A 17400-nucleotide genomic window follows, 5' to 3' on the forward strand; every position below is an offset into this window, starting at 1 on the left:
TTTGCAATTTTGTAGTGAAATGACATCAGCCAAATTAAAACCATTTTTATTTTCCTATTTTTATTTTTAAAATTTTGCAACCTTATACATGTTTTTTATTTGTTTTTTTCTCTTTTCAGATCATTTCTATCTGAGAAGTCTGCCGTCCCAGCCCCCTCTTCTCTCAACCAATCACAGCCTTCCACCACTGTCTAGGACCGCCCCTGGACATCCTCTGGGGTCCTGCAGCAGGGAAACAGAATCTGGGGAAGGAGGAGGAGGGGGCGGGGGATCCCAAAAGAGCTCCAAAGAACCGGGGATGGTGGAAAAGAGTGTGTCGAGAGAGAGATCCAGCAGCAAAGAGAGGCCCCAGGAGAGCAAAGAGCGACATCATCATCACCACCATCAACATCAGCCTCATGCACTTTCTCACCCCCACTTCCTCCCCACTCACATTGGTGAGGAGGACCACAGACACAAAACCCCCAACCTGCCCATGGAATACAGGGACGACTCCACAAAGCATGGAAACGACCCCTTAAACCAGGGTGCCAAACACATGACCAACTGTGCACAACTAAGTAAACTATCCAATGGAGACTCTGGGTCTGCGTCCAAGGCCGCATCCCTGAACAGCTGTGGGGGTGGAGGTGAAGGGGGTAACAGACCCCAGGGGAGTGGTAGTGGGGGGGCGAGACGATGCTCCAAGGAAGGGGGCGTGAGCGGGGAAATGAGGATAAGTGAAACTGTCCCCTCCTCCTCGTCAGACTGTCTGCGTCGAGCAGCCATGATGGGACCCCACAACCCCCATGCCATGGCTTCCTACTCCATGCCTCCTCCCCCTCCTCCGCCACTACATATGGGGCCTGCTGTGGGAGGGGGCTGGCTGCACCATCCTCACCATCCCCATCACCCCCACCCGGAGTTCTACTGCCCCCCTCCCCCTGCCCCCCTTACCCTCACCCCCCCTAAAGACAGAGGATCAGGGAGGGAGGCGAAAGGCTCTGGCCCTACGTATGTTCCCTCGGTCGGGCCTTTTGGGGACATGGGGTCCCCTGACTGCCGTGGTGCTGGAGGAGGAGTGGGTGGAAGCGGAGCTAAGGATGTAAAAGGGGCAGAGAAGAGCGGAGGAGGAGGAAGAGGTGGAGGGTCTAATGAAAGTCTTCATTCTCTTCTTAATCCACATCATCCTCAGTCTAGTAACTGCCAGAGGAAGCCGTCATCCCAGACGCAGCAGCCCCAGCCCCATCAACAGCAGCTGGGCTACGGCAAGGCAGACAAGCCTCCAGACTGGAACCAGAACCACAAATACAACCAACACCACCACAGCCAGAACAACCAGCCCAAATCCCAGCCTCAGCCCCATACCTCTAACCCCCAATCCCACCACCCTAACCCCAAGCCCGGGCCTCGCTCCTGCAGCCTAGAGGCCTCTTCTTCCAGGGGAGACTTGGAGGTCCTAGAGGTCCACCGGCCCTCCCTGCCTCTTGAAGCCCAGAGCGCTTACCCCGGGGTTGGGCACCATGCCACCAAGACTGGGCCCTACGCCAGCACCCCGCCCTTCCGGGACTGTTCACACTCAGCTCCTCCTGAGGGAAAGGGGGGGTCAGGGGGGAGAGCCCAAAGAGTGGGGCAGAAGGTTGCTAGGATAAAGCACCAGCAGCACAGTAGTCATGGCAGCGGGTCGGGTTCTGATGGATCAGGGACTGAAAGGGGGAGAGAGGGAGGTAGGCAGAGTCAGAATCAGAATGGTGAGGGTGGTGTTGTCATGGGGTACGGGGTTCAAACGCCCCCCACACTGCACCCTTGGGGGGTACTGAGAGGTCCTCAAGAGGACGAGAGGAGGATGTCCCCCCACACAGAGTCCTACCCCGATAACAGGACTCAAAACCCCCATGACCAACAGCAGTCTATGACATCGCCTCACCCCTCTCACCCCCACTCCAACCCAGAGGGAGAGAGCAGCGCCATGAAGAACCTAATGAACTACAGTTCGCAGCAGCCTTTGCTGCTCTCCCAGAGGAGTCCCTTCGGGGGGCTGGGCTGCCTGAAGCAATGCGGGGAGAAGGGAGTGAAGGGGGGTAGACCCAGCGCCCCTCAGGATCCCCCCAAACAGCCCCTACCCCCTAGGAGAGGGTCCACCAGCGAGGGGGAAAGGATGGACGGAGGGGGAAGAGGGGGGAGGGAGGCGGGGGAGACACACGGGGAGGGGGAGGTGCGACAGCCCCCTGTGGGTATAGCTGTGGCGGTTGCCCGGCAGAGAGAGCCCCCCCAACGCCCGTCTGATACCCCTCCAGGACACAGCCGACAGGGCAGGGTGCTGCCCAGCATCAAAGGTGAGAGCTGGATCTATGTATCTGTATGTCTCTGTATTTATGCACGCATGTTAGTCTTAGCTTCAGTATTGGAATGTTTTTTTAATGTTTTTTCAACTCTTTCAACAGCTGCGTTGTGTTTAGAAATCTGGCATGACTTATTAAGAATTATGGCATTGCTAGGCTAGCTTTGTTTAAGGGTTACCAGATCTGCTTTCTAAACCCTCTCTCTCCCGCTGTGTGTGTTGCCAGGTATGTCTCGCTCTGTGTACCCGCTGGGCCGGGAGGCAGAAGAGAGGAAGAGGATGACAGAGGAGCAGCTGAGCCTTCATCACCTCGACCGAGACAGAGAACTCCTCATCAGGGAAAACAAGGAGAGAGGGGAGTTTGCCAGGATCCACCCATCCAGCAGTTGCCATGGTGACCTGACCTCTCACCTTCTGGTGCCCGGCGGGGCCAGCCAATTAGGTGGAGACCCTTCTGCTCATGCCCACCACCATTGGATGCAGCGGACTGGAAGTCCCTCCCTCTGGATGGGCCATTCATATGGTGAGCTGAGCATTCTTGTTTTCCCCAATACAGTTTCCCCACAGACCATGACAAACACTCGTATTGTTGTGCAACTGTCTTTACACATGGATCAGGAAGTGTGGAAAAAACATGTTGAAACAAACTCAAAGTTCATGTTCTAATTTTGTGTTTTCTCTCTCTCAGGTCTGAGCCATGCTGCTCTGCACCAGAGTATGGGCCCAGGGTTCGGCCCTGGCCTGCCCAGCCCCCTGCAGCCTGTCCTGCCTCTGTCCCAGGACCCCTCTGGCTCCCTGGTGGTCCTGCCCTCTGAGCCTGGAGCACACCACCACCTGGGTAAGACACACAAACACACATGCAGGCCACACACACACGCACACGCACACGCACACACACACACACACACACACACACACACACACACACACACACACACACACACACACACACACACACACACACACACACACACACACACACACACACCCAGCCAGTTAGCCGGCGCTGAAGATGAACCTCCATTAGAATGGCTTGCATAATGCTTTACACTCAGAGAGGAGACATTAGAATATCTGCTCCCATTAACAGAGCCATAAAACACAGAGTCTCTGACAGAGGGACTTAGCCAACCATTTTACTATGATTAGCTAATGATACTAAAATTCAGGGAGAGAGATGGCATCGCTTCTCATGGTTCAGCCACAGAGAGAGAGATGCAGTGTGTGGGATGAGTGTGTGTTAGTGTGTTCCTATGTGGTGGAGTTTGGTGGTGTGTGTGTGTGGTGTGGTGGAGTCAGATGTTTGTGGTGTGTGTGTGTGTGTGGTGTGTGTGTGTGTGTGTGTGTGTGTGTGTGTGTGTGTGTGTGTGTGTGTGTGTGTGTGTGTGTGTGTGTGTGTGTGTGTGTGTGTGTGTGTGTGTGTGTGTGTGTGTGTGTGTGTGTGGTGTGGTGGAGTCAGATGTTTGTGGTGTGTGTGTGTGTGTGTGTGTGTGTGTGTGTGTGTGTGTGTGTGTGTGTGTGTGTGTGTGTGTGTGTGTGTTACTGCTCTTTTGCAAACAGGCTGTGAAATGTAATTATCTGCCTGCTCCCTTGCCTCGCTCCTTAGGAGTTCCTACAGAGAGGGGAAGTGCATCCACTGAACCCTTCCCCAGGGAAACATAAGCCCACTCAGGCTAATCTCACAGAACAAAGGTTCCCAGCGACGGCAGTGGCAGCCACAAAGGGGTGGGGCATATGGGAATGTATGTCTTGCCATGCACATAAAGACACCACCATGAGAAATTGAGAGATAAAGAGAAAGAGAGAGGGAGAGAGTGATGTCTGAGGCCACACTGATAGAAATAACACAGCTGCTTCCACACACCCTTACTCTCTCTCTTGCTCTCACTCACACACACACACACACACTCTCTTACTTGCGCTCTCTTTCTCTCACACACTCAGTCCCTTTCTGAAAGTAAAATTCAATCACGCTTTATCGATTTGAACAGAACAGACCGAAAATACCACTATCAATACCACTATCTCTCTATCTCTTTCTCTCTCTTTAGATGTGATGGACCAGTCAGCTCTGTGGCCCTCGGTCTACGGAGCCCGAGGTCCCTCCCCCCACATGCAGCATCACGCTGTTTACTCCCGTTCGCCGTTCCTACGGCAACAGGAGCTCTACGCCCTGCAGCATCAGCACCACCAGCAACAACACAGGGCCATGGAGCACATGCATCGGCAACACACACTCTCACAGGTAAACACACCCGCGATTCACAGGTAACACACACTCTCTCACAGGTAACACACACACTTTCACAGGTAACACACACACTCTCAGCACTCGTGTGTAACTTTTCATGGAGAGAATACTCTTTAACCCAGTGACTTTTGCTCCCATTTACGTTAGCCAGATTGGATTTTTACACTGCAGTTTCCCCCTTGACCATGATCAACACTTGTATTGTTTAACAGTATGCACACATATATTAGGAAACAACATGTTGAAACAAACCCAGAGTTCATGCTTTCACCATTTTCAGCATATTCAGTTGTAGACTGTTGATTCTCAACCACAAGAGCCAGAGATGTTTCAACACAGAGAAAGGGGAAACCAGGCCATTTTTAAAGAGAAAGCATTTTGTCAAGAGACAAAGGATCCTAGCAGACTGCCAGTGACCTTTGGCTGGCTGAAAATGTCTGTACTAGCTTGTGGCATTCACCCAATAAACCCCATTGTGTTCCAAACATGATGGTCTGTAGTGATGCACGGGCTGACTCATAACCCGCAATCCACGTGGGTCATGAGATATTGTGTGGATGAAGGTCGGGTGGGTGGTGGGCGGGTTGAATAAAGAGGGGAAAAAACATGAAACATGCATAAATACAGTGCCAGTCTCATTCCAGGGTTTTTCTTTATTTTTACTCATTTCTACATTGTATTATAAAAGGGAAAACATCAAAACTATGAAATAACACACAGGGAATCATGTAGTAACCAAAAAAGTAACAAATCAAAATATATTTTATATTTGAGATTCTTCAATGTAGCCACCCTTTGCCCTGATGACAGCTTTGTAAACTCTTAGCATTCTCTCAACCAGATTCATGAGGTAGTCACCTGGAATGCATTTCAATTAACAGCTGTGCCTTGTTAAAAGGTCATTTGTGTAAATTCTTTCCTTCTTAATGCGTTTGAGCCAATCAGTTGTGTTGGGACAAGGTATGGGTGGTGTACAGAAGATAGCACTATTTGGTAAACAACCAAGTCCATCTTATGGCAAGAACAGTTCAAATAAGCAAAGAGAAACGACAGTCCGTCATTACTTTAAGACATGAAGGTCAGACAATGCAGAAAGTTTCAAGAATTTCAAGTGCAGTCGCAAAAACATCACGCACTATAATGAAGCAGAGGATAAGAAATCGCAGCTCAAATAAATGCTTCACAGTGTTCAAGGAACAGACACATCTCAACATTAACTGTTCAGAGGAGAATCAGGCCTTCATGGTCGAATTGCTGCTAAGAAAACATTACTAAAGGACACCAATAAGAAGAACAGACTTGCTTGGGCCAAGAAACACGAGCAATGGACATTTGACCGGTGGAAATCTGTCCTTTGGACTGATGTGTCCAAATTTGAGATTTTTGGTTCCAACCGCCATGTCTTTGTGAGATGCAGAGTAGGTGAACGATCTCTGCATGTGTGGTTCCAACCGTGAAGCATGGAGGAGGAGATGTGATGGTGTGGGGGTGCTTTGCTGGTGACACTGTCAGTGATTTATTTAAAATTCAAGGCACACTTAATCAGCATGTCTACCACAGCATTCTGCAGCGATATGCTATCACATCTGTTTTTCAATGACCCAACACACCTCCAGGCTATGTAAGGGCTATTTGACCAAGAAGGAGAGTGATGAAGTGCTGCATCAGATGACTTGGCCTCCGCAATCACCCGACCTCAACCCAATTGAGATGGTTTGGGATGAGTTGAACTGCAGAGTGAAGGAAAAGCAGCCAACAAGTGCTCAGCATATGTGGGAACTCCTTCAAGACTGTTGGTAAACTATTCCAGGTGAAGCTGGTTGAGAGAATGCCAAGAGTGTGCAAAGCAGTCATCAAGGCAGAGGGAGGCTACTTTGAAGAATCTAAAATCAAAAATATATTTACATTTGTTTAAAAAAATGTTGGTTACTACATGATTCCATATGTGTTATTTCATAGTTTTGATGTATTCATAATTATTATACAGTATAGAAAATAGCAAAAATAAAGAAAAATCCTTGAATGAGTAGGTGTGTCCAAACTTTTGACTGGTATTGTATATAATTCTTGTGCATTGAGGTTCTTCTTTGATTACTTGTATCTTGTGTTGGTACGTAGCCCAAGCCTAAACTATAGAGCCTAGCTGTAGTGCTCCAAATACACGCCAATTGCCAAAAAGCTTTTGGGAACATGGGCAGAAAAAGTTAATGTTGATCCACTGAGGCAAAAAGTACAATGTCAGAGTATAATTCAATAAGAGGAAAGCTGCTAAATAAATAGAAGGAGGGCCAGAACAGTATTCTAATGTTTGGGAAAGATTTGGTGAAGTGGCAAAAGAGGATGATAGCAGTGCCGGCTATGTCATGCGTGATGATTGTGAGGCACCATGCAAATTCAAAGTCACAAGACCGGACTGTAGGGAACTGTAGGCTACTGTTCAGATGGGTTAAATGGGTGGAATAATAGCCTAACTAAAATCTGGACACTGACTGCAGGTCTATAACCTTTCACATAACCTAATACAATATTAACTCTTGCAGAATAATTATACAACAAATGTGAATTTTTACTCTGGAACAGGAGTTTTTTGAAGGAATATTGCATTTTCTCCTCGGTCCCTAAATGTCTTTGCTGCACGAGGGAAGCAGAGATGAAAGAGGAAAGACAAAACATACTTTACCGATGTCAACTAGATTGAATCATTCATTCAATCGATGTATTACATTATTCTGGTACGCAAGTTTTTTTTGTCTTTTAGGGCAGTGTTTCCCAAGCTGGGTCCTGGGGTTCCCCTGGGTACACACGTTGGTTTTTGCCCTAGCACTACACAGCTGATACATATAATCAAAACTTGATGATGAGTTGATTATTTGAATCAGCTGAAGGAATACAGTATGTGGCTATTCTTTAAGGCTCTCGTTTCCCCCCCACCTCCCTACAGAGGAAGGCAGAGGACACCACTATCACCATTGACGACCCTCCTCTCCACGACACTTCGAGAACCTCCCGTGCTGCTAAGCCCTTCTCCCATACCCCTCCCTCCAAGACCGCCCCACCCTCCCAGGGGGTGTGTCCCAGCAGTCGCCAAGCACCCTGCTGCAACTCCCCTTCCAGGAGAACACACCCCCAGAACCGTTTAAATCCCGCCCCCAGCCCTGCGGCTGCAGCCCCTAGATCCCCAGCTCTAAGCCCCGCCCCCTCACACCTGTTGAAAGGAGCGGAAAGAGGGGAAAGAGGAGAGGGGCAGCCGCCTCAGGATTACCCACAATCCTTAGAGCCAGGTGAGTTTGGATTGATGGACAGATGTCTGAGCTGTATGTTTCCTGGTGCACTCTGACCCTGTCACACGCAAGTAGCCTACGAACTTTATCCCCACTCTCCCCCATTCTTCATTCTACTCACAAATATGCACCACACTGTGACAAACACTTGAGCTTTAGTCTCTGGCATGTTCTCTTGCACTGTGTCTTTATTTCTGATATAGTATTCATCAACAGCAACTAATAAACCGAGAGACACATAGCAGTCTTATCCCTGATTCCCTCTGCTCTGTGGAGGAGAGAGGAGAAACACTGGAACATTTCATCAGTTCCCAAGGTTAGAGTCTGTACCAGCCTCCATTTACTACTGAGATTGAGGAGGAGGAGGGAGGGAGAGGGAAATAGGAGGAGATAGAGCGAGAATGTGTGTGAGAGAGAAAGCGAGAGGAGTAGAGGGAGAAATAAACATTTATATAGAATTGGTGAAAGAAGGATATGGAAAAAAGGAGAACAGATAGTAGCAGACACGTTGAGAGATGAAGATGCTGCAGGAAAGATAAGAATCCTTGGTCTGTGAAGCCTGTTTATTATTTGATTCTGCGAAGAATGTTTGAAGCAAGGATGGACCCTAGTCTGTGTCTTCGAGTGCGTGTGTGTGCGTGTTTGTGCATGTGTGTGTTGAATGTGTGTGTACTCTATATGAGCGAGGTCAGAAACATTTCTGATAGCCCCTCCTTATCCTTCAGAGGTCCTTGAAAGACAGCAGGCGGAAGGATATGCATTCATCTGGCGGCGTTGTCAGGGGGCGGAGGGATACCATCAATAACAGAGTTGTGGGGTGACAGGGTCGGCACTGCAATCCCAGCCAGGCAGCAGGGTGTCATCAATATCCCCTACACATACACATGGACATATAGCCTAACTGCTGCTGCTGGGATGCCCTATTTCTTACTGCCTATAGACTACACTTGCTGTATCAATGCTTCCTCAACTAAAGCTCTGTTGCCTTATTGATTGAATGATTGATTGATTATTAGTCACTCTTGACTAAAGGAGTTTCTTTTTTTTCTGTCTCCCAGATCTTCCACCGGGTTACACCTATCCAGAAATCACCATGGGTTACAAGGCTGGTCCTTCCCCAGAGGAGGCCCGATTGGCTGAACATGCTGATCTGGAGGTGGAGCCAGCTGAGCCCTGCCCTAAGCCCTGTCCACACACCGTGAGGAATGTGGAGGATGAGGAGGCAAAACCAGAGAAGAAGGAGAACGGGTGTAAAGTTGTAGAATCTAGTGGAGTTGTAGAAAGGGAACGAGAAGGAGCAGAGGTGGAGGGCCAATCAGTATCTGAGCCCCCACTATTTGGCAGTGGAGTGAAGACTCTTGAAATGGCGCCGTTTCCTGCCCAAGTTTCAACCTCAGCCACATCCCAAGCCACACTTCCAGCTCCATCTCTAGCCCCAGTCTCTGCTTCTGAGGATGCCCAGAAAGGAGAGGTCTCTGTGGGCGGCCTGGTCCAGCCAGCTGGCTTGAAGGACCCACAACCAGCACAAGCGAAGAAAGATGAGAAGGAGGAAAGTTCAGCAAAATTGAAAAATAATCACCTACCAGATTGTACTGTTTCTCTGCCCCTTGAGCTAACTGGACATGGGGAGAATGAGGAGAGAGAGAAGGGTGAGGATGTGGAGGAGAAGGAAAAGGAGAAGGAGAAGGAGAAGGAGGAAGTTAGGATGAGTACGAGTGAAGCCTCTGTAGAGATACTAAGCAGCCCACGGCCCTCTCCAGCCCCAACCTCAGTCTCCACCCTCAGTGATGATCCCTGCATCTGGAGTCTGGAGCTTCTTATTGCCGCAGCGTTGTGTGCCACCCGGGATGCCTGCTACCCCCCTGTGCCCCCCTCCAATACACTCCTGCCCGCCCCATGCCCACTCCCACACCGAGGCATGGAGATCCTGGGAGAGTTGGCTGAGCTGGGGATACTGCAGAGGAACAGGGAGAAGGAGAGAGAGACAGGAAGTGAGTGGATAGAGAATGTGTGAGAGCACACACACTCACACACACACACACACACACACACACACACACACACACACACACAGACAGACAGACAGACAGACAGACAGACAGACAGACAGACAGACAGACAGACAGACAGACAGACAGACAGACAGACAGACAGACAGACAGACAGACAGACAGACAGACAGACAGACAGACAGACAGACAGACAGACAGAGGAGCAAAGAGAGAAATAGAGATGGGAGAACTGAGTGTGGAACCCAGATGTGCATGCCACACACACACACACACACACACACACACACACACACACACACATACAACGTCCCCACTGACTGTCCAGCTTCCTTCCTCTGTTCTCTTAGAGCCTCTGTTCAAGTCCAAAGATCAAATGTTTCCCTGGGGGAGGAGATGTGGTGGTGAGGGAGAGGGGTTTGGAGTGGTAGGGAGCAAAAGGAGGGAGGAGGAGAGGGGAAAGGGATAGATAGGAGAAAGAAAGAAACACAATACAAAAGTGTAAGTGTCTCATCCCTCCCTCCCTCCCTCCCTCCCTCCCTCCCTCCCTCCCTCCCTCCCTCCCTCCCTCCCTCCCTCCCTCCCTCCCTCCCTCCCTCCCTCCCTCCCTCCCTCAGGCTCTGGAGTGTGGCTTGGCTAATTAGAAGCTCTTGTTTAAAACACTTCTTCTTTAAACCGTTCCTCTTTTCCCTCTGAGAGAACGTGTTTTTATTTACGCGTGCGTGCGTGTTTGTGTGTGTGTGTGTAAGCTGTTAAGTAATCCCAGATGAATCCCTGTTACACTCCATCAGCATCTGTGTTTCTCTTCACCAAACTGGCTGCGTTTTTCTCCGTTTGCCCCCCCCCTTTTTTCATTTATAAAAAGCGATGTAATCTTCTGTGTAAATCCTTCCTTAGCAAGCCCTGATGACAGAATTAATAAGTGCAAAAAATTATACCGCGCAGCACAGCTGTGTGTGTATGTGTGATTTCATGTGCGTATCTGTGTGTGTTTACACCTGCTTGTGTGTATGTGGCCTGCGGGCGGAAGGCACTGCATCTCAGTACTAGAGGCGTCACTACAGACCCTGGTTCGATTCCAGGCTATATCACAACCGGCCGTGATTGGGAGTCCCACAGGGCGGCGCACAATTGGCCGAGTGTTATCCGGATTAGGGTTTAGCCGGGTTAGGCCATCATTGTAAATAATAATTTGTTCTTAACTGATTTGCCTAGTTAAATAAAGGTTAAATAAAATAAAATAATAAAAATCGACCTAAGTGCAAAAAATTACAAGGCACAGTCTGTGTACGTGTGTGCCGTGTGTGTTTACACCTGCCTGTGTGTGTGTGTGTGTGTGTGTGTGTGTGTGTGTGTGTGTGTGGCGGGCAGGCGGAAGGCATCTATCTGTGGCTGCCGCCCTTGGGGAGGCTAAACTAGGCCTGTTGATGTCAGCGGTGATGTCATCCAGTCAGGGGTAACCAGAGCCTCTCATTGGCCCAGAGGTCTGACAGACGAGACTCCACTCCAGGACAGGAGAGATACATCCCTCTACTCCTCCCTCCTATCCCTCACTCACTTTCGTTCTCTGCCTCTTACACCCTTCCTCTCAAGCTCTCTCTCTCTTTCTTTCTCACTCTCTCTCTCTTTCTTTCTTTCTTTCTCTCTCTCTCTCTCTCTCTCTCTCTCTCTGAAGGGAATGGTTCATTCATTTATATATTTATTAATTCACACTCTTTCTCTCCATCCATCCATCCCTTCCTTTCTATTATTTCTCCCTGCCTTCCTCACTTTTAATATATTCTGTGTACCCTGCCTGTTCTATGGTTTAAGCTCAGGTACACACACACAGGTTTTTAATATATTCTGTGTACCCTGCCTGTTCTATGGTTTAAGCTCAGGTACACACACACAGGTTTTTAATATTGTCAGTGAATAGCCGTTCAGCTCCAGTGGTCCAGCTCTGAGTGGGTCTGTAGTAAAACCAGACACTGCTTCCTTTTGGCCAAGCAGACCGATCCCTTTCTCTCTCTTTCTCCTCTATCACAATCTCTCTTCGTCGTCTAGCCTCTCACTCGCCTTCCCTCCCTCTACTCCTTCTTTCTCTTGCAATGCCACCCTCTCTTCCCCTCTTACTCTCTCTCTCGATCTGTCGCTCCCTCTCCATCTTCCCCTTCTCTCTCGTTCTCCTTCTCAGAAGACTTCAGTCCCCTTTCTTGCCCTCCTCCTCTCTCCTCCTGTAGGGTAAATTGGATTGTGTCCATGTCAGTAATGAGGAGATGTAGGAGAATAAATAGATATCTCAATAAACACCTTGCCTCTTATTGCTTCTCCTCTGCCTCGTCCTCCCTTCACCCCCTCCTTACCTCCCTCCCTTTGTCTTTATCATCCTCTCTCTCCTTCATCTCTCTCTTCTTTTCTCTTGCACACAGCAATATGACTGTGTCTGTGCAGCTCAGCCTGTGTGTGTGTGTGTGTGTGTGTGTGTGTGTGTGTCTGGGGTGGCTCGTCCCTCATGAATATTCTAGTTGATCTGCAGGCGGTGACAATGACAGAGTTAATGACAGTGATAGATGGAGAGACAGCACTCCTTTAGCGCTCTCCCTCCTTCTTTCTCTCCGTCCGTCTACCTCAGCCGATGAATGAGTGTGTGGTCCTGCGTGCATGGGTGTGGGTGTGAAGGCTATAAGTTAGCTTGTAAATCACTTGTTTAGGGGGCGGCAATAGGACAAATCATGTCATATTATTTTCACACCACTTTAAAAAAATATATTTTCACACCAGAAAGAAGTAACGTTTTTCCTCTCTCTTCTTTTAGGTGAAGATGTTTTGACCTTTGACCTGCGTAGCCTGGCGACCCTGGCTGCGGCCCGCAGTCTGGAGCTGGGGGGAGGAGCTACAGGGACGGGGGAGGGGCAGCAGTGTATCGTCAGAAGGACCCTCAACCTGCGACGGAAATGCAGCTGGATGCCTCGCCACGAGCCGGTATGTGTGTATGCCAAAACATACATAGAACTGTATACACTCACATAGAACTGAACACACACACTTATACTTATAATGCACATGTACAGTATGTATATACAGTGGGGCAAAAAAGTATTTAGTCAGCCACCAATTGTGCAAGTTCTCCCACTTAAAAAGATGAGAGAGGCCTGTAATTTTCATCATAGGTACACTTCAACTATGACAGACAAAATGAGGGAAAAAATCCAGAAAATCTCATTGTAGGAGTTTTTATGAATTTATTTGCAAATTATGGTGGAAAATAAGTATTTGTTCACCTACAAACAAGCAAGATTTCTGGCTCTCACAGACCTGTAACTTCTTCTTTAAGAGGCTCCTCTGTCTTCCACTCGTTACCTGTATTAATGGCACCTGTTTAAACTTGTTATCAGTATAAAAGACACCTGTCCACAACCTCAAACAGTCACACTCCAAACTTCACTATGGCCAAGACCAAAGAGCTGTCAAAGGACACCAGAAACAAAATTGTAGACCTGGACCAGGCTGGGAAGACTGAATCTGCAATAGGTAAGCAGCTTGGTTTGAAGAAATCAACTGTGGGAGCAATTATTAGGAAATGGAAGACATACAAGACCACTGATAATAAAGTTTGCTAGAGAGCATTTGGATGATCCAGAAGAAGATTGGGAGAATGTCATATGGTCAGATGAAACCAAAATATAACTTATTGGTAAAAACTCAACTCGTCGTGTTTGGAGGACAAAGAATGCTGAGTTGCATCCAAAGAACACCATACCCACTTTGAAGCATGGGGGTGGAAACATCATGCTTTGGGGCTGTTTTTCTGCAAAGCGACCAGGACGACTGATCCGTGTAAAGGAAAGAATGAATGGGGCCATGTATCGGGAGATTTTGAGTGAAAACCTCCTTCCACCAGCAAGGGCATTGAAGATGAAACGTGGCTGGGTCTTTCAGCATGACAATGATCCCAAACACAGCGCCCGGGCAACGAAGGAGAGGCTTCGTAAGAAGCATTTCAAGGTCCTGGAGTGGCCTAGCCAGTCTCCAGATCTCAACCCCATAGAAAATCTTTGGAGGGAGTTGAAAGTCCGTGTTGCCCAGCAACAGACCCAAAACATCACTGCTCTAGAGGAGATCTGCATGGAGGAATGGGCCAAAATACCAGCAACAAACCTTGTGAAGACTTACAGAAAACGTTTGAAGTATTGAGATAAACTTTTGTTATTGACCAAATACTTATTTTCCATCATCATTTGCAAATAAATGTATTAAAAATCCTACAATGTGATTTTCTGGATTTTTTTCCCTCATTTTGTCTGTCATAGTTGAAGTGTACCTATGATGAACATTACAGGCCTCTCTCATCTTTTTAAGTGAGAGAACTTGCACAATTGGTGGCTGACTAAATACTTTTTTGCCCCACTGTACATACACACAAGCTACATTTTATGCGTTACAATACCAACAAGCTCGCACAGTTTCACTGCAGAATGAGACGTTTTTCCACGTTTCTCCAAACGTCAAATTTCGAAGTTGCAAACATGAGTGCTTATCACTGGGATTGAACACGCAACCGCCGGAGCTCGCAGATTACACCCATCTGCCACCCCTGTCCACAAACCCCGGCAAAACCCATGCCTACTTGATTGTAATAGCATTCATCAGTGCCCCTAGTGGCGACGTCCTGTATTTAGGCACATGAGCTATATTTCTGCCCTTAGTGTATTGTTTTGACGGCGTCTCCCGACGTCCTGGGGACCTGCAAAAACGTGATATTTCAACTTGAATCTGGAGTGATCTCTCTGAACGACACACAGTACAGTCCATTTACAGTCTACTATATATTTAATCTCTGTTTGTATTGCAGGTGTGTCCAGTGAAGGCTGCCATGGAGACGATGGATGAGGCGGAGCTAGCGATGCGAGTGCAGCTAGCGGAGATCCAGAGACGTTACAAAGAGAAACAGAGAGAGTTAGCCAAGCTGCAGAGAAAACATGACCACCAGAAAGCAGAGACCTCTCACAGCCCTGTTCGTAGACGACCTGGTCGCCCCCGGAAACGCAAGTCTACCCCGGGTCCCAGCGCCTCAGATGGCCCCAAGAGACTCAGGTGAGTGTCTCCGCAGGGGTTCTTCTATCCAGATACACTACATGACCAAAAGTATGTGGACACCTCCTCTTCTAAAATCATGGGCATTAATATTCAGTTGGTCTCCCTTTTGCTGCTATAACAGCCTCCACTCTTCTGGGAAGGCTTTCCACTAGACATTAGAATATTGCTGCAGTAACGTGCTACCATTCAGCCACGAGCATTAGTGAGTTCGGGCACTGATGTTGGGCGATTAGGCCTTGCTCGCAGTCGGTGTTCCAATTCATCCCAAAGGTGTTCTATGGGGTTGAAGTTAGGGCTCTGTGCAGGCCAGTTAAGTTTGTCCACACCTTTCTCGACAAACCATTTCTGTTTTGTGCACTGGAGCATTGTCATGCTGAAACAGGAAAGGGCCTTCCCCAAACTGTTGCCACAAAGTTGCAAGCACAAAATTGTCTAGAATGCCATTGTATGCTGTAGCATTAAGCTTTCCCTTCACTGGAACCAAGATAAACAGCCCCAGACCATTACTCCTCCTCCACCAAACGTTTAAGTTGGCACTATGCATTTGGGAAGGTAGCGTTCTCCTGGCATCCGCCAAACCCAGATTCATCCATCAGACTGCCAGATGGTGAAGTTTGATTCATCACTCCAGATAACGTGTCTCCACTGCTCCAGAGTCCAATGGCGGTGAGCTTTACACCACTCCAGCCGACCCTTGGCATTGCGCATGGTGATCTTAGGCTTGTGAATGGCTGGTCGGTCATGAAAACCCATTTCATGAAGCTCCAGACGAACAGTTATTGTGCTGATGTTGCTTCAAGAGGCAGTTTGAAACTTAGTAGTGAGTGTTGCAACCGAGGACAGATGATTTTTGTATGCTACACGCTTCAGCATTCGGCCGTCCCATTCTGTGAGTTTGTGTGGCCTACCACTTCGCGGCTGAGCCGTTGTTGCTCCTAGACTTTTCCACTTCACAATAACAGCATGTACAGTTGACAGAGGCAGTTCTAGCAGGACAGAAATTTGATGACCTGACTTGGAAAGGTGATGCCACATTGAAAGTCACTGAGCTCATCAGTAAGACCATTATACTGCCAATGTTTGTCTCTGGAGATTGCATGGCTGTGTGCTCGATTTTATATGCCTGTCAGCAACGGGTGTGGCTGGAATAGCCGAATCCACTAATTTGAAGGGGTGTCCCCAAACCTTTGCACATATAGTGTATATTTACTGTACTTATATGGCTTTCAATAAAGTTTTGTACCCTGAGATGAACCTTGTTGAGAATCTTTATGAGAGGAACTGCTACTGCTGAGTGGAGGAACTGCTATCTCTCTCTCTCTCTCGCTCGCTCGCACACACAAACACACACACACACGCATGCACGCACACACACACACACACACACGTACTGAGCATGTGTGTGTGTGTGTGTGTGTGTGTGTGTGTGTGTGTGTGTGTGTGTGTGTGTGTGTGTGTGTGTGTGAGAGAGAGAGTGTGTGTGAACCTGGTAGTAAACCCAGTGTGGTTTCTAAATGAGAGGGGTTAATAGATTAATCAGCTCAGAGGAGAGACTCATTAATCATCATTAATCACATTTAATCATATTTATCACCACCATTGATTATGTCCTGACTCCCTCTCACCCTCAACACATATTAATATGGCTGGACAAAGTCCCCATGTAAACTTATCACAGTGATGAATGACTCACCAACCTCTTCTTCTAACACATACACTTGAGCGCGCAGGCAGGCATTCACAAAGGCATGCACACACACACACAGGATTACAAAGCAAACCCCCTAATGCCCTACACATGCTCTCTCTCTCTATCTCTCTCTCTCACACACACACACACACACACACACACACACACACACAGTGTTAAATTCCAGTGTTAAGTCATCATATTGATGAATGTGTTTTCTGGCTGTGCTCCACCTCTGATAGTGCGTGTTCCCCTCGCTCTGATAAACTGATTAAACAAACTCAAGGTTTATCACGGTTACCACACTGATTACAACGAACTAATGAAAAATGACAAAACACACACACACACACACACACACACACACACACACACACACACACACACACACACACACACACACACACACACACAAAAACACACACACACATTGCATGATTGTACATACTGCACAGATAAATGCATAGACGACACACACACACAGACATATTTGTTTAATTACTGGAGCTGGCTGGTATGTGACAGGATGTATTTTTCGTCTTAATTAATGAGCGTGGTATCAATAGTTTATTCCTTCATCTCAGAGAGGGGGGGGGGGGTGAGAGCTGCAAGAGGTAGAAATGTCTCGACTGGTCTGTTGGTGGCAGTACTTGTTGACAGAGGTGTTGGAGAGAGGAAAGGGGGGAAGGGTGTTGTTATTGTAATTTAATACTCTGTTAGGACTGGGACCTCGCGTTATGATATTATCTCGATACTTTGGTGCTATTACG

General features: G+C 48.0%; 1 protein-coding gene across 7 annotated transcripts in view; it reads left to right on the forward strand.

The window, feature by feature from the left end:
* LOC149974336 (BAH and coiled-coil domain-containing protein 1-like) overlaps positions 1 to 17400 on the forward strand; it is an 80105-nt gene that overhangs the window by 35232 nt on the left and 27473 nt on the right. For 6 of the 7 annotated variants that reach the window (XM_090212111.1, XM_090212112.1, XM_090212110.1 and 3 more), the window contains exons 5-12: positions 120 to 2315; positions 2547 to 2843; positions 3009 to 3158; positions 4372 to 4565; positions 7513 to 7852; positions 8911 to 9843; positions 12659 to 12825; positions 14696 to 14937. In XM_090212111.1, the coding sequence (XP_090068237.1) occupies positions 120 to 2315; positions 2547 to 2843; positions 3009 to 3158; positions 4372 to 4565; positions 7513 to 7852; positions 8911 to 9843; positions 12659 to 12825; positions 14696 to 14937 (4519 nt within the window). Of the gene's footprint in view, positions 1 to 119; positions 2316 to 2546; positions 2844 to 3008; positions 3159 to 4371; positions 4566 to 7512; positions 7853 to 8910; positions 9844 to 11232; positions 11469 to 12658; positions 12826 to 14695; positions 14938 to 17400 lie in introns of those variants that run through there. The other variant, XM_090212116.1, reaches the window with a different exon arrangement.

Source organism: Oncorhynchus mykiss, chromosome 20, assembly GCF_057628025.1.
Source record: "Oncorhynchus mykiss isolate SJ-2025 chromosome 20, ASM5762802v1, whole genome shotgun sequence".
Lineage (NCBI taxonomy): Eukaryota > Metazoa > Chordata > Actinopteri > Salmoniformes > Salmonidae > Oncorhynchus > Oncorhynchus mykiss.